The sequence below is a fragment of the Dysidea avara genome, chromosome 10, assembly GCF_963678975.1.
Source record: "Dysidea avara chromosome 10, odDysAvar1.4, whole genome shotgun sequence".
NCBI classification, from domain to species: Eukaryota; Metazoa; Porifera; class Demospongiae; order Dictyoceratida; family Dysideidae; genus Dysidea; species Dysidea avara.
The window spans coordinates 23,074,165-23,096,001 of record NC_089281.1 but is presented as its reverse complement, the minus strand read 5'-3'; the positions used below and the strand labels follow the sequence as shown (position 1 = coordinate 23,096,001).

Genomic DNA, 21,837 nt, shown 5'->3' with positions numbered 1-21,837 from the left:
GAGCACCTAGCTAGCACCTTATTTAAGCTATAAAACAGAAAATTGACCAATGTGCCAAAAAGGTAGGTTTTCCAAGATCGGATCACAATTATTTTTGTGCTTTATGTAATCCCTCCAGTTTCATATTAAGACTGCAGCTGTGCGCTGTAGAGGTAATGATCGTTGTATTAGAGTGTTTTGGTTCTAATTTAAGCGCACTAGCTTTCGCACGTGTTGCAATATGGGAAAGAAATTCGGCAAAAAAGTACGTAAAAAGAGAAAAATTCTAAAGAGCAAGTTCACATCTTCATTCCCCATTACTGACGTGGACGATGTGCGGAATGTGCATTCAGAGGAGGATGACGATAGTGAAAGAGAGATGTGTTTAGATGACGCGCATAGGCTTAGTTCCTTGGCCAATACAAGGTACAATATCATTGAACAAAATGCCACACACAGACGCCCTGCAACGTCAATTATTATGGTCTCCGCAAAATTTGCTTTCTTACTAAATATTATTGCAAAAATGGTACGAAGTTTCATCCCTTCCTTAGTACTGTTTTTACAATGCATAACATGTGAAGGCAGTAGGATCAGTTTAGTGGTGCAATGTAAACAGTGATGATAGCGACCAGTGACGATAACATGTTCTTATCATGGTGCACATCATTTGTGCTGCTTCTTTAAAATCTACAATGACGTCACTAGCACAACATGTATAATTGGCTGCAATATATAATGTACAGTGCTGAACCAATATTATACTTTGTCCATACCTTGACAGTGCTGCCCTGTTAGGCAAACATGACTTAAAGATAGACAAGTTTAATGAAGAGCCATCTAAAAAGAAACAAAAGAGAGAAAGCAATGAAGAGACTTATGAAGCAGTTCCTAGGGAGGCTAGGTGGCAAGATGAAGAAGAAACGGAATATTTGTTACCCATAAAAAGTGGACACAGTATAATTCATCGTGTAAAGACAAAACAGCCAACAGCTGATGATCATGGTATAGTGTAAGGTTGTGTTACGATAGTAATTCTAGTAATGGTTGTTACTAGAGAGCAGTGAAGCATTTGAAGATGAATCAATGCCTCCCGATACGGTGAATGGTAAGCTAGTAAAATGTAGATAGTTGAGGTATATTTTTAGCCACACTCAGATGGTGATGAAGCTGAGACTGTAGAAGATTTATCAGCTCTAACAACTGCACAGCTATTTGCTAGAAGGGAACAGAAACTTAATGAAAAAAAGGAACTCATTGGTCTAACCGCCTCCAAGCTTGTGGAAGATCCTGAAAACAATGTACTTGGTCATTTAATATATACTGCATTCAGCTTGAATCCTGACTCTTACTACAGATCAACTTGTTGAAGACGCTGCGGTCACTATGTGTGGAGAGGGAGCCAGAAGTGTGTATCACTGTACGCAAGTTGGCAATGGTGTCTACTATGGCAGTGTTCAAGGATATTGTACCAGGGTTAGTAGTTAACACTGGAGTATGTATATACCCCCTACTTGAATACGTTGTTTTTTTGCTGTAGGTATCGGATTAGGCAACTAAGTGAAGAAGATAAGAAAGTGAAAGTGAGCGTATACTAGCTATGCAAAATATGTTTACAATATGTCTATTGTTTCTATAGGTATCCAAGGAAGTTAGAAAACTCAGAGACTTTGAACAAACGCTACTTACCAACTACACACACTACCTAACTATCCTAGAAGAAACAATTCATCGTAAGTAACTGTACTGGTATAGTCTTATTGTATGTATTGTAATGAGTAGTAGGTATTGGTAACTTTAAGAACAGTAAGAAGAAGAAATTGTCACTGGAATATCTGTGTGATGGGCAGTCCTTACCAGAGACCAGTCTAAGGGTAAGTTACTTTTAATAGTTCAATCCTACAAGTGGTTTGTTTGCTTGTTATCCAGAGCCTTGCTACAGTAGCCACCAAAAGCATATGTGAGCTGATGACATCACTGACACACTTCAACTACAAGAACAACATATTCACTGTAGTAGTGTCGCTACTGAGTACACCTGGTGTAGATGATGAGGTTAGCTAAGTGACTACATAATTATGTGTCTTGCTCTATTCTTGTCTTCTTGTAGTTGTTGGTGATGGCATGTGATGCTGTTCAGACTGTGTTCCAAAAAGATTTAGTTGGAGAAGCATCTTTAGAGGTAGGTAACTGATATATACATACTGAACATGATGTGTGTTATGACAATCAAGTCCCATGTATGGCCTGACAAGGTAGGAAATCATGCGTGAGTATAATCCACTTGCAAGGTTAAACTTTGTGGCATGCACTGTTGGTTTACTTTTGCAGCTGACTAAACTTATCGCTCAAACAATCAAAGCTAAGAAGTATCGAGTCAACTCTCTGCTACTGGACACGTTCTTGTGTCTCAACTTACATGATGTGTCAGTTAGTACGGAGGAGGATGGAGCAACTAAGAGGAAGGACAAGTCAGTGATGTCTAAAAAGGAAAAGAAGAGGATGAAAAGTGTCGTTAAGTTGCAGAGAGAACTCAAAGAAGCAGAAGCAGTTGAGAGCAAGGAGAAAAAGACAAAGCTGGTAACATATGCCAGATCACATCTATGTATGTCATATATTCTGTCACACAGCAAACTGACAGTCTCAAGCTGGTATTCTCCACTTATTTTCACATCTTAAAGCACAGCACTACATCACGACTGATCTCATCAGTGCTAGAGGGACTGTCCAAGTAGGTATACTATTATAATATTCCTTACATTTGATGTTTTGACTGGTAGATTTAGTCACTTGATCAATGTTGACTTCTTTGTTGATCTCCTCAATGTGATGGAAACTTCTATCACTACTGGCGTAAGTATTGTGTGTGCTGCATTGTGGTATGATGAATATATTCCTCATCGGTTTGTAGTCTTTTTCTCAACGACAATCACTTAAGTGTATTTTGACTGCCTTTGATATCCTTTCTGGCCAAGGTATGACTTGTCAGTGTGCATAGGATATTGTGTATATACTGGTGTAGGTAAGGCCCTCAACATTGACCCAAGAAAGTTTTATATTCACTTCTATGCAGTATTACTACAATTGGACACTAGTAAGTACTTGTACATATAACCACTCACCCTGAAATGTGAGAATGCCTTTATAATCAGGGCACTTATCCATTTATCACACAGTACAGTAGTAGAGATCATGAAGGTTTGTGGTTTATCAACCAGAAACCAACCTCACAGAATGTACCTTCACAACACCTTGGTGTTACCTTCTTTCTGACCCAAGAAGTTGCTACAAAGTGTTATCAAGTGGAATTTTCTAACGACTGACTGATTGACTGATGCATTCAGATAATCATAACTCAATGACAGCTAGCTAAGGTTACAGGCTTGATTTGTTCACTGTTAGACATCGCTTCAGTCCAACAAGTACCTTTTCATGGACTTACCTTAATTTATGCTTCTTTAGTTCGTGCACTGTTCTTTTGTTTGCAGTGCAAAGTGTCAATTTGTGGTTAGTGTGTCGATGACTTTGTTGCCTATCACATACAAATAAAATGGCATACATTTGTTTACTTTTCAGGTATGAATGATGAAGATATTTTGCTAACATTGAAGTGCATAGATAAAATGTTACTAAAGAGAAAACAGGTTAAATAACTTTGAAACAGTTTTGTGTATTTTGTCTCGTAATGCTGTTAAGTGTGTGTACGTGCAACCTGTACTGTATAGTTTGAAAGAGTATATTTTGAAGAGGCTTGACAATAAATTCCCAACCTGCTGTTCTTTCCCCACTATTAAATGTATCTTCCATGTATTTGCTAATTTCACGCACAAGTTCTTAGAATTGGCTCAGTATTGGTAATGGCAATAAAATTAAGGTTGGAATTTGTTAGTGTGAGCTGGCAAATTTGCTTCACTCAACACTCTCCCCAGTCTTATCTCCAGTTTTATAAAAACTAACTTACTGATCGTGATGGACTCGTGGATTTTGAAACATGTACTTTTCCAATTATAAAACCTTCAAAATGCAGATTTTGCTCTCTCTGCGATTTTTATTTTTATATATTTTTTGCTTTGAATATATGTGACCGTCTCATCAAAAACCTGACTTGTTCGCACAAGCATGCGTATTGAGATAAACAAAATTTAAAAGTAATTCATAAAATTACACATGCTACAAAGAAAAAGACGCAAGTTTTTATTGCGCCAGTACTTATTATTATTATTAAAGCTTTACAATGCTTGAAGAAGGAAGACTCAAATCGATTAAAACTATACACTATCTTATTTGCCTACTCATGGAGAGTTCACCCTTGTTTCGTTTCTGTAGCTCCAATGGTACGGGTGTCACGTGCTTTTGTTTACAATGCGGTAAACGTAAACAAGATCGTCATCATTTCTTCTATTAAACCACCTTCATATCATATGCACAAGTGACTACAGGGCTAACACTATACCTTGACTGATGTGCTAATGACCAAAGTATAATATAATGGTCGGCCATTGGCCATTTTCCGACCAAGTGATGCTATTGACCAATCAATATAGCAGTTGGTCGGCCATTTGTGCCGATCAAATTTTTCACAACTGTAATTCTTATTATTAGTCTTTATAACATGTATTATTATAGTTATTATTATTGTCATATCGTTACCTTCTCTTACCAAAGCTATTTAATCGCTACGTGAAGTCTTGATCCTGTCGAAGCATCAACTCGATGCACATGCGTAAGCTAGAGCGCTGCATCTTGTGTTTACAGAGTTTTGTGGAGTTCTTGCAACTTTAAATTTTAAGCGCATGCGCACTTGAATCGATAAAACAGTCTACTGTTCAAGTATTACTTACTTTTCTAACGCTTTAAGTAATCACACAACCGTTTTGAATAATGGCGGCTATCCAGGACGTCAAAATAGGGGTGCTTTCAGACTATTTAATGTAGCCGTTGTGACGAATATACGCATGAGCTAAAAAATTTTGAGTGCAAGAACTCCGCAAAACCCTGTATCTCAATTATTGATTATGGGTTACAGTCGATGTCAAGAAGCGATCACTACACTGACTACACGAGTGGCGCTTTCCAGGAGGAAGAAAAGAATGCAAAGTGGAGGTACGATAATAAGTATAAGATGGCCATTTCGTGGTTAGAATGTGTAGAGAATACACTGGCTGGAGAGAGTGGAATGAAAGGCAGGTGATAAAAGTGTTCTGCACCCGGCAAGTTTGAGAGTAAGTTTTGATCTATTGCAATTCACAAGAGAAACTTTAGCAATGGCTAGTTGGATAGTTATAATTCAATCTGTGCTGACTCAACACCACTTGTAAAAAAGCATTTAGCCCAGCTAAGTCTACAAACTGGCTGTACAATACATTGATTCATAGTGTTTTTTTTTGTAAAATATGTATCCAACAATACAAATTTTGTACATGTATTACTAATAAGCACAATTAATTCTCTGTAAAATGCATGTGCATAAAATTCAGTGATAAGTAGCTGAAAGTGGTCTCAGATTCAATCTCAAGTAATCCTTTTTCAACAATTTCCTGGGGGAGGGGGGGCATGCCCCCAGACCCCCCTAGAAGGCTTGTGCTCCGCATTGCGGGGCACACCAGGATGGTACACTTCTATCTTATGGCCATGCAATTTCAGAAATGGCCAATCAAACTTACTTTTGATTGGCCGTTCTGTCTAGTTCTGTCCAAGCAATAATTTTCCCTTATATTGTACCGTATAGCTGGTAATTTTCAAAAGGTTTTTATTTTCGGATATTTCAAAGAGGCCCTTCTAGGCCCTTCTCTTCGAAAATAATTTCCCACGTCCTGTTGTTTTTCGAAAATAATTTCCCACAAGTGAAAGCAACGATCCAACTTTCGCCGATTCGCTTGTGTATTCCTCGAGTTTTAGCTCAGTATTACTGATGATGATGGGTAAATTGTATCATTACTGTGCCAATAACCAGAAAACAGGTGATCCAGACTCGGAATGGGAAGTGATGCTAGAATCTATGGTAGATAGCTAGCTGTGATCGAGCCAGTGAATTTACTCCACTTGAGTACAAATTATTGGTTCCAATTATTTGATGCTGAAAATTTTCACAGGACCACAAATAGAACATCCATTTCACAGATCTCCCTTCCCCCTCCCAAAGTAACCCACTGTATGGTATAATTGGAACCAGTACAATTTTGTACATGAAAACTTATGGTATGTATTTATAATCTCTTAAATTTTAAACTTGACTGTACATTAATGATTCCCTATCATGTAGGTATCGCTACAGCGAGTATTAAGCTACATGAAGCGAATTGCTACAGTCAGTCTTCATGTAGCACCAGCTGCTAGTGTATCACTGATGAGTACAATGAAACAATTGTTCAATGTGAGTGGCATCAAGAGTTCATAACTCTTGCTGACATAACATCTAGAAACTAATTTGATGTCCTCTCTTTTATGGGCCTAAGAGTTGGCTGTTTTAGCAGTAGATGAATGAGGGTGTTTTTAAATTGGCTGGTTTATAAAGATAGTGGACCTGCAGCTAGGTAGACTCTACCGACTTGATTTGGTAATACAGTGACTATTTGTGTTGCATATAAGGGTCATGTCGATCATAAGATGTGTGTTTGTTTAGTCATATCCACGTACTGAACGACTGCTGGATAGTGAGAGCGCCTCGCTGGGTGTGTTCAAGTCAGATGTGACTGATCCTGAACTCAGTCAAGCTGATAGTGCTGTACTATGGGAACTACCTCTACTAGCAGTGAGCTACCATGTGTACACTGTATCCACTGTTAACTGGGTTAAATTATTAGAAGCATTATGATCCACTGGTTAGGAGGTATGCTAGTCATCTTAGTCTTGGTGCTCCAGTGCAAGGAAAAGGCACACTACATTCAAGCCATGCAAGAAGGTAGATAAGATATTGTAAGCTGTTAGTCCATCCTGTAATTCTACAGTTCTCCTGAGGAATTTATACAAGCACATTCGTTGTCATCAATGGACTGTTTTACAGAATTATCTCCTACTCAACAAATTCAGAGCAAACAGGTATGTATTCCAATTTCAGCCTTTTGCAAGCACATGATAAACCAATCATTGTAATAACAAATTGCAGTTATATTCCTGTGTAAGGGGTGAACAATTGTTTGCATAAAAAGACCAATTTGTTGTCATGAGTGCCTTTAGGCTATACCACTTGAAGGAATGAGTTAAAATTGGTAGAATCAGCATTGTAGGTGTGCTTCCTTTTGGTGATTTGAAAGAAAGAGACCATTGGAGTTATGAAACCCTAACTGTGTAACAAGTGTATGATCAAGATTCATTATTTGCTGTCATGCAAGTAATAATTAATGAAACAAAGGAGGTCACCTACATCTGCAGATATACTGGTGGACATTCATGAAGTACTGTAGGAATTAAAAATTCATATCTGAATATTTCTATAATCCCTAGTCTAACTATTTCTTGTTTGTTTGCAACTTAATCATGGCTGGCGAACCTGTGCATAAAGAAAGAATGACGCCAGACATAATATTATCATAAATTAATCTGAGTGCATGCTCCAACTATGAAAATTTGAAACGGTCACTATGCTTTGTTATCAACTGTGTTTAGCCTGTTGCACAGCATCAGAAATAAAGAACGATACAAGAAGCTTCCTGTCATTCACTAAAGAAGATTATGGGAAATTCCCGTTATAAATGTGACAGGAGGACTATTATGTGCGACCATAAATCAACACTTTACACTGTCAGCTAAAAGAAAAGGATGACAAAGATATGTCCATGATGTGTGCATTGTAGATGCTGCGGTATGCCAAAAGTCACCTGTCAGGCTAAAGTGGCATATATCAGTCCCATAGCTTTAGCCATTATTGAGTTACACTTGTCTGATGGCATCAGTTAGTTACTGTATTACTAGATTTTTGAGGTACATAATTTTTGTGAATTAACAAATTTCAGGATGTCCGTAGCTTTATTTTCAAGTATTGCCCATTTTTCACACAGGCTACGTACCTACCCTAGGCCTGCATACATTATACGGCATAGAATCACTCCTGATAATCATTCATTTTCAAAGATGAAAAATTTTGCGGACAACCAAGCAACTGCAAAATTCATGAAAACTACTTCCCTTGAAAATTTGTACATAAACAGTAGTTAGTCAGCAGAAAATTCAGGTCACACTGAAAGCACTTTTTGGCATGTCTATACATAACCAAGGCACTGTTAGGCTGGTTTGTGGTCAGTATTCTATGTGAGAAAGTGCAAATCTTTATATCCCTAACTAGCATTGCTGCGTGCAGGACCATCTCCACATTAAACATTTTAATGCCAGACCAAGCATTAAACACCAGCACTGCTCATGTGGCTATGTAGAGTACATGGTGATGTCACATTTTTAAAGAGCATGAGGTTTCCTTATGCCATCATGCTGCAAAAACACTAAAGTTTATTGTTTGTGGTTTTGACAGGAATGTAGTTCAATTATTCAGTGCGTCTTCCCTACCAGTGACTTCAACGTGTTGTAAAAAACAAACAAAACTTTCGCTGCCTTGCATGCAGGACAACTAATGCGACAATAATTAATATATTGGGAACCAAGCATGTCGATAGTGCTTTAAAGTACATGATCCTTATGCAGTACATATAGTGAAATAATGAGCATGCAAGGCTAATTAGTTAAACCGTATGCGAGCTAAGGGAATTGCATATACAGTATACCCTACATTACAGGTGGTGTACACATGGTACAGTTTCAGTTTCTACATGATGTTTACTTTACTGACTGTCACAAGGAAAAATGAACTCGGGAATAATTTAAAGATATCTGATGTTGCAGTGACACATATACCTCTTGCCATACAAAAGCCCACAGTGTAATTGACCACTAAGGTAATGTATGGTCCTATAGAGTGAAAGCATGTAAGCAGGATTATAGTGAAACAGTTGTGCCAGGTCAGATGCAGTTCCTCAGTGTAAACTACAGTATCTGCATGGTCCCAGTATTATCATTTATCACATGCACAGTAGTATCTGTCCAATCATGCAAGCTGCCTATTTTACTACAGCAGTAATGAGATAAGTCTGAACAGTTTTGCACGTCAGTACACACCTGTGTGCTTAAAAGAAAGATGTAGCTAGATATTCTGGATACTGGTGAAAGAAGCTTTTACCTACCCTAATACAACACACTGGAGCAACACACAGATAGACAAATATGTTGGCAATTCCCTGCCCTATCCCAAAAGAGTCCTATAAGAGTCCCTATGATGTGAGGCAGTTAAGTGCCAGTGTTGAAAAACTGAGCATAAGAATTTGTAGATGAAGACTTACAGTGTTGGGAGTAACGCGTTATGTAATATTATTACTTTTGTGGTAACTAAGTAATATAACGAAATACGCTATAAGAACAGGTAATATAACTCAAGTTACTTTACTTACAAATGTAACGCATTACCTAAGTAATATAGTTACTGTAACGAATCTAATATTATTACTACAAGTAACAAAGTTACTGTTGTAACGTTACTAACGTTGACTAATGCACGAGCACACAATAGCACACTTCACTTAGGTTTTACCATAAGATTCTAATCATGGAAACCGTACAACAACATACATTACATAATAATCACATGAGCAAATCAATATTACAACTACAACTATACAGTTAGTCCAGTCTACCACACACTCCCCCTCATAAGTTCAAACGATCAGGGGCTTTTCTTGTTCTCAATGGATAACGTCGACTCTGTGGTAATTGCTCAGTTTCTGAAGAATTAGGACTTCCTGCTACAGACTCTAAAACAGGAACAGAAACATCAGATTCATCAGTGTTCGACGGAAAATCAGCATAGACATTAGGGTCTGTTTCTTGCACTAGCTGTTCATCAACAGTTCTTTTACGGATCTGATCAAAATGACGATGCACTACTAGACCACTGGAGAGTTTAACATATACTGTACGCTGTGCTACACTGATTAATTCTCCAGGTAACCATTTCTTGCCAATATTAGAATAATTTCTAGCATAGACCTTCTCCCCCTCTATAAATGTTCTGTCAATGGCCCTTTTGTCATGGCTGAGCTTTTGTTGTTCTTGTTTCTGCTCACCCTTCTGCAGCAAGTTAGGAGTAAGCAAATGTAATCAAGACCGTAATGATCTGCCCATCAATAGCTCAGCTGGTGATATCTCAGTTGACGTTTGTGGGGTAATACGGTAGGAAAATAGAAATCGAGAAAGTCTATCTGGAATTGTGCCCTCTGAAAGTTTCTTAAAGCTTTTCTTAAATGTCTGCACTGCACGTTCCGCGAGACCATTCGAGGATGGGTGATAAGGCGGAACTCGGACGTGGCGAATGCCATTGAAGTGACAAACTGAGAAAACTCACTTGATGTAAATTGAGGACCATTGTCCGAAACTATTGACTCTGGGAGACCAAACTGAGAGAATGTTGTTCTAAGAGCTTGAATTGTTGCAGTGGCGGATGTTGAATTCATTGGAATGACTTCAAGCCACTTTGAGTGTGCATCAATTATTACGAGGAATGTGCGATTGTCCATTGGCCCTGCAAAATCAATGTGAATGCGCGACCAAGGTCGCGTAGGCCATCGCCATGAACACAAAGGAGCAACTGGAGGTGCTGGTTGGCTCTGTTGACAGTCTAAGCAGTTTCTAACAGTTTCTTCAATCTGCTGGTCCATGCCAGGTAACCAAACAAAACGACGTGCTAAGGACTTCATTCTGGCTCCTCCAGGATGTCCTCCATGCAATTCTGCCAGGATGTGATCACGTGCCTGTGGTGGAATTAAAACTCTACTACACCAAATGATGCAGCCATCTAGTTCTGTCAGTTCCCATGTTTTAACAAAGTATGGTTTCAGGTCAGCATCATTCACACTGTTAGGCCAGCCATATCTGATGAACTGGAGTACTTTTGCTAAAAGTGGATCTTTCGCAGTCAAAGACTTCAATTGAGTGGCTGAGATTGGTGCATCTGCTAATTGATCAATAAGTAATACAAACTCACCTGGAACAGGCACATTCTCTGGCATCTCTGGTAGTGGCAGTCTACTCAGTGCATCGGCATTGGCATGTTGAGCTGTTGGACGAAACTTTAATGTGTACTGATACATAGCTAGTTTTAGAGACCAACGCTAAATTCTGCCAGATGCTTGAGGTGAAACATTTCTGGAAGGATCAAACAGTGACATGATAGCTTTGTTGTCTGTCATCAATGTAAAAGGATAGCCGAAAATGTAAGTATGAAAACGAGAAACTCCGAAAACACATGCTAGCCCTTCTTTTTCCACTTGGGGGTACTGTTTTTCAGCAGTAGTCAATGTTCTTGATACAAAACCAATAGGCTTTTCGGAGCCATCTGGAAATTTATGAGACAAGACAGCTCCAATACCTTGGGCTGATGCATCGCAAGCCAAAATAATCGGAAGACGTGGATCAAAATGTACCAGCACTTGTGATGACAGCAGTAACTTCTTTGAAGCAGTAAAAGCATCACGTTCTGTCTTTCCCCATTTCCAAATTGCGGATTTGTGTAACAAAGAATACAATGGGGCTAATACGTTTGGCAAATTCGGTAAAAATCTTGAATAGTAAGACAACAGGCCTAAGTAAGACTTCAGAGTTGACTGGTTACATGGCTCTGGAGCGTTTTGGATTGCTTGGATTTTCTCTGTAACTGGATGTAAACCTTCGGCATCAATTCGAAATCCTAAGTATGTAACTGAGGAGACCATGAATGTACATTTCTCTTTCTTGAGATGAAGACCAGCTCCAGCCAGTCTTTGCAGAACTGTTTCGAGTGTTGCTAAATGTTCACTGTCAGTTTTACCTGAGATCAGAATGTCATCTAAATAGACAACTACACCTGGAATGTCCTTCAAGAGGTTTTCCATAATGTGTTGAAAAATACCAAGAGCTGATGACACACCAAAAGGCAGTCTATTATAACGGAACAAACCACGATGAGTATTAACAACAACAAACTTGCGGGATTCTTCTATCAGTGGTACCTGTTGGTAAGCTTGACTGAGATCTAACTTTGTAAAGGTTGTGCCTCCTGCTATGCGATTAAACAAATCTTCAATCTTTGGGAGTGGGTACTTGTCAAGTTTACAAGCCTGATTTAGCAGTTTTAAAGTCACCACATATTCTAACTGAACGACCATCAGCTTTCAACACTGGCTCAATGGGAGATGCCCACTCCGCAAACTGAACTGGTTCCAGAATTCCCTCACTCACCAAACGGTCTAGCTCGTGTTCAACTGCCGTACGCATAGAGTGAGGTACCTGTCGAGCTTTACCATAACTAGGTTTAGCCTGTGGGTCAACATACAGCTGAGCTTCATACCCCTGAAGTGTGCCTAAAGATTCATTGAAAACATGGGTATGACGGTTGAGAACCTCAGTCAAATCACATTTCTGAACTGAATGTATTTGTTTCCAGTCAAGACGAAACTGTAATAACCAATCTCTCCCAAATAAACTAGGACCATTCCCTTCCACTACTATCAGTGGCAATTGGGCTGACTGATCACTGTATTGAATACTGGCCTCAAAACTGACCCAAAACACGTAGCTGTTCATTAGAGTAAGTTCTCAGTTTAACTGATGAAGACTGTAAAGGAGTATTTGGCCATTTACTTGTGAATGTGTGCTCTGAAACTAGGGTAACAGCTGACCCTGTATCGACTTCCATTGACAATGGTTGATCATTTATTATCACATCTACCACTAATGGTTTTGTGGCTGCTGGGGAATCAACATTAAATAAAGGATATTCATCTTTTTGTGGGGAAGCCTCATTCTGAATAACTTTCACACCCTTAGGGTCTTTTGTCTCGGAATATGTGGAGGGATGTTTGTTGCTATTTTTAGAATCAGCCTTTGAAAAGGGCTTTTTAGACTGGCAAACTTTTTGTATGTGCCCCACCTTACCACACCTATGACATTTGGCAGTACGGAATGAACAATGAAATGGGCCATGACCCCGCTGACCACATCTGTAGCAAACAAAATCTGTTTTCTTATTACTCACCAAATGTATGTCTACTGACTGTCCAGCTGCTTGACTTATCCCACGCATCTCACGAACATTCTGTGCAGCTGCCTCCATGCCTTGAGCTAGTTCAAGTGCTTTCTTCAGATCCAAAGACGACTCAGCTAGCAAACGACGTTGAATAGTTTCATCATTAATACCGCAGACCAGACGGTCCCTGAGCATTGTCTCCAGGCTGTTTCCAAAACTACAGAACTGTGCCAATCCCCGTAACTCAGACACATAGGTTGCTACCGACTCTTCCTTGCGGCGAACTCTAGTGTTGAAGCGGTATCGTCTCACTATCTCTGAGGGAGCTGGTTTGTAGTGTTGCGTTAATGTTTGCACTAAATCTTTGTAGTCTGTATCGCCGGGTTTCGCTGGAGCGATTAAGCTCTTCAACAGTTTGTAAGCTTGTGGACCAATCAAAGCGAGGAAAACGTCCTTCTTTTGATCATCTTTGATCCCATTGGCTAGCAAGAAGTGATTCAATCGTTCGGCGTACTGTGACCACTCCTCTTTTCCTTCGCGAAATTCCCCAACGCTTCCAATATATGCAGCCATCCTTGTTGTAACGTTACTAACGTTGACTAATGCACGAGCACACAATAGCACACTTCACTTAGATTTTACCATAAGATTCTAATAATGGAAACCGTACAACAACATACATTACATAATAATCACATGAGCAAATCAATATTACAACTACAACTATACAGTTAGTCCAGTCTACCACAGTTACTAATCTCGTTAGTAATCAACTGAGTAACGCCTAGCCACAACGAAGTAATGAAGCCTACTGAATGAAGCTGATTTACCAGCTTCTTACTTATAACCAAGATTTGTACATTGTCCAACGACGCAATCATGTCACGTGATAAGGTGGTAGTTTCACACGTGACAGCTTAAGGTTGTGGACACAAAGTAATATAATATGTAATATTATTATAGTTACTTTATTTTATGGGTAATATGTAACTGTAACTAAATAGTTCAGTTGCAAGTAATATGTAATATGTAACTAGTTACTTTAAAAAGTAACTTGCCCAACACTGAAGACTTACAGGGACAGATAGAACAAAAAGGTGCATCAAAAAGGTCCCAAAAGTGAAAAAGTCATGACCTAGGCGGAGATTAAAGAGCATGAGGTTTCCTTATGTCATTAGTGATGCAAAACACTAAAGTTTATGTTTGTGGTTTTGACAGGAATGTAGTTCAATTATTCAATGCATCTTCCCTACCAGTGACTTCAACGTGCTGTATAGAACAAACAAAACCTTTGCTGCTTTACATGCAGGACAACTAATGCAACAATAATTAATATATTGGGAACCAAGCATAAATATTAGTGTCCTATATTTGCTGTGTAGCATGCATGTTAATAGTGCTTTAAAGTACATGATCCTTATGCAGTACATAATATAGTGAAATAATGAACATGCATGGCTAATTAGTTAAACTGCATGCTGCGGTGAGCTAAGGCAATTGTATATAAAATAGTAAGAAGAAAATATCCTGACCGCCTGGCAGACTCCTGTAAGCGTTCGAGCGTTAATCAGATGGCTGCAGGTTTGAGGCTGCCCAGGTCCAGTCATGGATTTTTTCTTCTTTCTCCTACTTTTCAAACATACTTAGTGCAGTTAATATAAACATCTTAGGCCTTTTTAAGGCCTCCTGGTATGCAGGCTCTGCCTTTACCAGGTACTTTAATCATAATATACAGTATACCCTACTTTACATACAGGTGGTATACATATGATACAGTTTCAGTTTCTACATGATGTTTACCTTACCGACTGTCACAAAGAGAAACGAACTTGGGCATAATTTAAAGCCAACACAATTCAGTTGCAATTACATAGTTACTGCATGGCACACAAAGGTTCAGAACTTGTCCTATGCTATGCACTTTCAGTTCTGATGTTGCAGTGACACATATACCTCTTGCCATACAAAAACCCAGTTTTAAAACACCTGCAGTGTAATTGACCATTAAGATAATGTACGGTACTTTAGAGTGAAAGCATGTAAGCAGGATTATAGTGAAACAGTTGTGTCAGGTCAGACGCAGTTCCTCGGTGTAAACTATGGTATCTGCATGGTTTCAGTATTATCATTTTTCAGATGCACAATAGTATCTGTCCAATCATGCAAGCTGCCTATTTACTACAGCAGTAATGAGGTAAATCCGAACAAACAGTTTTGCATGTCAGTGCACACCTATGTGCTTAAAACAAAGATGTAGATATTCTGGATACTGGTGAAGGATACTGGTGAAGGAAGCTTTTACCTACTCCAATACAACACACTGGACCAACACACAGATGGATAAATATGTTGGCAATTTGCCTGCCCTGTCCCAAAAGTGCTATAAGATCAGGCAGTTGAGTGCCAGTGCTGAAAAACTGGGCATAAGAGTTTGTAGATGAAGACTTGCATGGAACAGACAGAACAAAAAGGTGCATCAAAAAAGTCCCAAAAGTGAAAAAAAAAGTTATGACCAGGTACTTGGGGTTAAGGGAGGTGCACAAATCGCCACAGTTGTTTATCTGTGGTTTTAACAGAAATGTAGCTCAACTTTTCAGTGATCCTTCCCTACACCAGTGCCTTCATCGCCCTATAAAGAGCGAACAAAAGCACGTATTAATTTGCTACAACAACACTCGAGTTCAGGGCTCGAAATAACGTTGGACAATCGGCCAATTTCTGGTCAATATGGTTGGTTAATTTTATTGTTGTCTGGACACTGTGGCTGGATAATTCAGACAGAATGCTACACTACTGCTGGAGAGCAGCCTTACAAAGGCAGCAATATTTAATTAAGCTGTTTGTTTATGTGTTTATGGTTTGTGGCTACAAGCTTTACCTCAAGCCAAAACAGTGAAGTTTGAACACCAGCCTACTTGTACTTGTCAGATGTGAATGTGCAAAATGTATTTAAAACCATGTTATCCAGTGTTACCTTTGACTTATGGGATGCATGAAGTTTCATAAAGGACCGTTATACTGGACTAGAAACAGTGTGTTACATTAATTTATAACGTGGTTACATTACTTTTGGCATGACTACATCTTGAGTACTGAAAGCTTAACACTGGGTACCAGTACATTTTTATGTTTTGACAGGACAAAATCTGTGTTGTACTAGCAGTTTGACAGTACACTCAAAAAAATTACCGGGAGCCCTGCGAGTTGCCAGACGATGGGCGTTTAATTTCGCTAAAGTCCTGCGTTGATACGTGCTTTGCATGCCAAGATATGATGAGCTAAAAGTGGTGTTTTAAAAAGGTGTGCACAAAAAGGTACTGAGTAGAAAGAAGGAAAAAAATGCCAACACGTGGATTCGAACCCACGACCTCTTACACGCTAGTCAGGCGTTCTAGCACTTGAACAATAAGTGCTGTGGTTTTCAAAGGAATGTTGCTCAAGTTTTCTCTACACCTTGGCCTTCTACACGCTGTAGAGAACGAACGGAAACACGCGTGAACTCGTGATAACAATCTTAGAGTAGGCGGATGATGAGTGCTTCGTCATCAGCACAGATTGTGTCGATTCTCACCGAGTTTGGTGAGTAAGCGGTGTGACGGACAGACGGCTTTTCAGCTTTATATATATAGATAGATATATAGATAGATAGATATACAGGACTATTGTACTGTATGATCAGTAGATTTTGTATGATCAGTAGATTTTATCATTGCAGCAGTGCCTTTTTTGCTAGTATGGTCCACTGAAATGGAAAATTCACTTGTCCTTTTCTTCCTCACAGAGAGTATGATAATTACTCAGTGAGACGTATGGTTCTCTGGTCAATAGTGAAGAGGACAGTGTTTGTATTTATGCATATATGTTACTTTGTTGTAGGGAAGTAGTCACAACTCTGCAATTGATGAAGTGCTGTCAGAATATGAAGAGGCGTTAAATAAGTCAGCTGATATTGCAGAAAAACAATTAAAGCATTTAAACTATACCTAAATATTTTATTATCATGTAATTTATGCATATATGTTCACTGAAGTAAGCAATCAGGGTTAGAAGCTTGCCTTAATTCTTTGAATTTATTCTGTACACGTTACATGTATGACCTGAATAGACAAGTACATTTGCTATGAAAAACATTGTGTGCACTCTTTCAGCAAAGTATTGATGGGTGGTATTTTATGCACTGTGCTACAATGAAACCTGCCTATTAAGGACACTTTGGGACCAACTGAAATTGTCCTGGTTATCAAGGTGTCCTGAGTTTCCAATTACCAAGTGTGTCTAGGTGTCCTCATTTTCAAATGACCATGTTCCACTGTATTCAGAAACACCTTTTGACCAACCGAAAGTATCAAGGTGTCCGGATCAGATTACATGCTAAGGATATTTTTGTACCATTACCAAGTGTCCAGGTTACAGAGGTGTCCCGTATCACATGATTAACAGAAACCAGTGTAAATTTCTATTCTATAAGGTCAAGATGTGTACTGTGAGTTTAACATGTATACTGCATGTATCTTGTGTAAATGTTAACATGTTGCTATTCATACAGTATTGGCATATAGCCACAGTATGGCATAGGACTGGAGCAATGATAATCACAGCCTAAGCCCGGAGTTAAATCAACCTAAAGTACAGCAAGCTCTGGTATAGTGAGAGTCAAAAACCATCTGGTAGCCCTGCGATAGGGTGGCTATATAATAGGGCTGTAATTTTTTTAGTGCCTATACATTTTCATCGTGAAATTCATCAGATCTAATCTACCACATGTCGACTTCAAGATCATGTATAGTTACCACAAAGGTCGTATCTTCATTGATCACCATATCCTGTTAATTAGAACATTTGAAAATGAGACCTGTGTGATCTGGACACTTGGTAATGGTCCCAAAGTATCCCTTAGCATATAAACTGACTCGGCGGGGAAAATCAGGACACTACCTGTACGTCATAGCCACACCCAAGTTTCCATACAGAAAACTTCAGTGGTAATTCCAGTGAAGGGCTATATAAAAGCAAAATATGGTCTTTGATCTCAAAAGTAGTAATTTAAAATTTTAAGCCATTTTTTGATAATTATGTTAACATACCTACCTACCAAACACCTCTGTCAACATCTATTACAATGTATAGGTAATTAGGTATATGTAGCTAGCTGTTTGGCTGCAATTTGATCATAGATATACAAATAATCTAATAATGCCCTCTACTATTAATGTTTTGAGTTACATGCATAATTTACAAATGGCTCAGGGTACGAAGTGCCTGCACTATTTGGAATTAGATGAGGAAGGTGAAGTTGAAATATCAACATGCCTTGTACATGTTGATATGAAACTGAGCCTTCCAAAATGTAATTTGAATATTTAATGATATAAACTATAGCTATTTGAAATAAAATAAAAAGGCAAGTGACTCCAGCTTGTTGCAATTGCAAGCATACATAAAAAGCATATTACCTGTAAACATGCATTCTGCATCATTTATATTAATCGGTGATGGGTTTCATTCATATATATATATAGCTACTGAAAACTACAAAACCATATTATAGAAATTGTGCTTTTTCATTAAAGAATTTTTTGGCTTGTTGCAATAGTTCTGGATTCACAAACAGATCAATAGCAGTCATTGCCATAGCTTTAGCAACAGTTAATGTATTCAGATAAGCCATTGGCATATTAGCCACTGTGGTGAAATCTCTAGTGTGGTTGACCTGTGTACCATCCCCAATATGATATCCAGGCTGTATAGCTGGGATCATGTGAGATACATTTCCCATATCAGTAGATCCTTTTGGTTCTGGAGACTCCACAAAAGTCATCCCCAACTTCTCAGAATTGGTCTTGTAAAGACGTGACACTACTTTGTTATGGACCATGTCATCATATGATGGATGAGGCTCTTTAACGTCAACAGTGCAGCCTGTGGCTTTTGCTGCTGCTTCAAAACAAGCAATCACTTTGGGCATTAACTCTAAAACTTCTTTTCTTTTTGTTGCCCTTATGCAATACTCCATAGCGGACTGTTCTGGGATGATATTAGGCTTGGCGCCTCCATTAGTGATGATCCCGTGAATCCTGATTGTTGGTTTTAGCTGTTGTCGTAACACTGAGACGTTGTTATATGCTAATATGGCTGCATCCAAAGCATTTATACCTTCCCATGGAAAAGCTGCTGCATGTGCTGCTTTGCCGTTAAAAGTCACCTCAACTTGAACAATCGCTGGGCATACAGGTTCTAAGATATTAGTTGGGCAAGGATGAGCCATCATAGCCACATCAACATCATCAAATGCACCCTTCTCAATCAACTTCACTTTACCACCTAGTCCTTCCTCAGCTGGGGTGCCCATCACTGTTATTCTTCCCTTTGGTGCTCCATTACCTTCCAAAGCTGCCTTTATCCCTAGTCCAGCAGCTATTCCAGCCTCTGCTATTAGGTTGTGACCACAAGCATGACCTATCTCTGGTAAGGCATCGTATTCGCAAACTACGCAGATGTTAGACGTTTTAGCTTGGTTTTCGAAGGTCGCCCTAAATGCAGTGCTTATTCCTAGATATGATCTGTCCACGTGAAACCCTTTCTGTTCCAGGAAGTCGGTCAAGATTTCGTGCGCCTTGTATTCTTCAAATCCTAGCTCTGGATTACTCCATATTTCTTCGCCTACTTTATTCAGCTCCTGGGAATACCTCTCTATTTCTAGATTAGCTCTACTTTTAAATTCTGTGCCCATATTGCAGGAGACTAACCATAGATAACCCAGAACATAGATAATATACCCAGAGATAACTTAATCAAGTAGAATTTTTAGCATTTATTAGCGCCTATAGTATAAATTCTACAAGATGCGCTTCCTCCTAAAGAACAAAATGTGGTCACGTGATGTTTATAGATCACCAATGAAACTATGGGTGATCATTAAAACACCCCATTCTCCACCCGACCACAATGTCATAATCATAATGCACAAATGGGTATCAAAAATATAACTGAAATGAGTGTTATGTACAAAACTCTAATTTCCATGACAGTCCAGTTTGGGGGAAGTTTCAAGATTTAATATTCTTCGCCTTCGTCTTCACCATCTCCCTCAGCTGAGTCAGCCCCAACTTCTTCATAATCCTTCTCAAGGGCAGCAAGATCCTCACGAGCTTCAGCAAATTCTCCTTCCTCCATACCCTCTCCAACATACCAGTGGACAAATGCACGCTTGGCATACATCAAATCAAACTTGTGGTCAAGACGAGCCCAAGCCTCAGCAATGGCGGTAGTGTTGGACAACATGCACACAGCACGTTGAACCTTAGCCAGATCTCCACCAGGGACCGCAGTGGGTGGCTGGTAGTTGATGCCGACCTTGAAGCCAGTGGGACACCAATCCACAAACTGGATGGTACGCTTGGTCTTGATGTTAGCAATAGCAGCATTGACATCTTTGGGGACAACATCTCCTCGGAACAACAGACAGCAAGCCATGTACTTTCCATGACGAGGATCACACTTCACCATCTGGTTGGCTGGTTCAAAGCAAGCATTGGTGATGTCAGCAACACTCAGTTGCTCATGGTAAGCTTTCTCAGCAGAGATCACTGGAGCATAGGTGACCAGTGGGAAATGGATACGTGGGTAGGGTACCAGGTTGGTCTGGAACTCAGTCAGATCCACATTCAGAGCACCATCAAACCTCAGGGAAGCAGTGATTGAAGACACAATCTGGCCAATTAAACGGTTCAAGTTGGTGTATGTTGGACGCTCGATATCCAAGTTACGACGACAGATATCGTAGATGGCCTCGTTGTCAACCATGAAGGCACAATCAGAGTGCTCCAAAGTGGTATGGGTGGTCAGGATGGAGTTGTATGGCTCAACAACAGCAGTGGAGATCTGGGGAGCTGGGTACACTGAGAACTCCAACTTGGACTTCTTGCCATAGTCCACAGAGAGACGCTCCATCAACAAGGAAGCAAAGCCAGACCCAGTACCACCACCAAAGGAGTGGAAAATGAGGAAGCCTTGTAAGCCAGTGCACTGGTCAGCCTACATGAAACCACACTATGAATTAAGTTATCAACATCTGTTGAGTCATGCTTACCAACTTGCGGATTCTATCAAGCACTTGATCAACCAACTCTTTTCCAACAGTGTAGTGGCCACGAGCATAGTTGTTGGCAGCATCTTCTTTGCCAGTGATCAGTTGTTCGGGATGGAACAACTGGCGGTAAGTACCAGTTCTCACCTCATCTGTTAATTTACCAAAGTAATGTGATAAAACCAACACCATTAACAGTTCAGCCTCTTACCAACTACAGTTGGTTCCAAATCAACAAAAATGGCCCTGGGAACATGTTTTCCGGCGCCAGTCTCGTTGAAGAACGTGTTGAAGGAATCATCTCCACCTCCTATGGTCTTATCTGATGGCATTTGACCGTCTGGCTGAATGCCGTGTTCAAGGCAGTACAGCTCCCAGCAAGCGTTGCCGATCTGTACGCCGGCTTGTCCAACATGAATTGAAATACACTCACGCTACAATGGGAGAAATATAACGTAAAAATAGTGCTGCGACAGCCTTACTGTACCATTTTCTCTTTGAAAGTGAGACGAACGGATTCACTCGCAAGAACAGAGTAACGACTGCTTTTGCCAAGTTGAAGAATGATGGTTGACCGCAGGTTTTCAACTTATATAGTACTACCGAAGCCATTGATCCTCCTCTTCAATTTCACTTCTATTTAACGCTCACTAATGTTGTCATGGTTTCAAAACTGCAAGGTAGCACAGATCCCCCGTTTTGCAACGTCGTCTTGGTTGCACTTGTACAA

The 21,837-nt window shown here is 39.6% G+C and overlaps 3 protein-coding genes across 6 annotated transcripts; 1 reads left to right on the top strand and 2 right to left on the bottom strand.

Annotated features, from left to right (window-relative positions):
• Window positions 1–186: 186 nt before the first annotated feature.
• LOC136268621 (nucleolar complex protein 3 homolog) lies at window positions 187–17,050 on the top strand. 4 transcript variants are annotated; one of them, XM_066064010.1, is made up of 21 exons: window positions 187–405; window positions 764–984; window positions 1,037–1,087; window positions 1,138–1,280; window positions 1,337–1,455; window positions 1,520–1,562; window positions 1,619–1,712; window positions 1,765–1,853; window positions 1,909–2,034; window positions 2,090–2,161; window positions 2,311–2,559; window positions 2,610–2,710; window positions 2,760–2,832; window positions 2,891–2,954; window positions 3,002–3,073; window positions 3,556–3,623; window positions 6,242–6,352; window positions 6,602–6,730; window positions 6,783–6,880; window positions 6,927–7,017; window positions 16,898–17,050. In XM_066064010.1, the coding sequence occupies exons 1-21, from the start codon at window positions 221–223 to the stop codon at window positions 17,006–17,008; spliced, it is 2,310 nt and encodes a 769-aa protein (XP_065920082.1). In that variant the 5' UTR covers window positions 187–220; the 3' UTR covers window positions 17,009–17,050. The 4 variants fall into 4 exon arrangements, with proteins under 4 accessions (XP_065920082.1, XP_065920081.1, XP_065920083.1 ...); XM_066064009.1 differs by having other exon boundaries at window positions 1,762–1,853; XM_066064011.1 differs by lacking the exon at window positions 3,002–3,073 and having other exon boundaries at window positions 1,762–1,853.
• Window positions 17,051–18,518: 1,468 nt separating this feature from the next.
• On the bottom strand, window positions 18,519–19,857 carry LOC136237093 (xaa-Arg dipeptidase-like). The gene has a single exon (XM_066027372.1). It carries the CDS (start codon window positions 19,749–19,751, stop codon window positions 18,564–18,566), a length of 1,188 nt encoding a protein of 395 aa, XP_065883444.1. The 5' UTR covers window positions 19,752–19,857; the 3' UTR covers window positions 18,519–18,563.
• Window positions 19,858–19,969: 112 nt separating this feature from the next.
• LOC136237091 (tubulin alpha-1A chain-like) lies at window positions 19,970–21,751 on the bottom strand. The gene is made up of 4 exons (XM_066027370.1): window positions 21,595–21,751; window positions 21,319–21,541; window positions 21,111–21,259; window positions 19,970–21,055 (listed from the first exon to the last, which is right to left on the bottom strand). Exons 1-4 carry the CDS (start codon window positions 21,595–21,597, stop codon window positions 20,075–20,077), a joined length of 1,356 nt encoding a protein of 451 aa, XP_065883442.1. The 5' UTR covers window positions 21,598–21,751; the 3' UTR covers window positions 19,970–20,074.
• Between the last annotated feature and the right edge of the window lie 86 nt (window positions 21,752–21,837).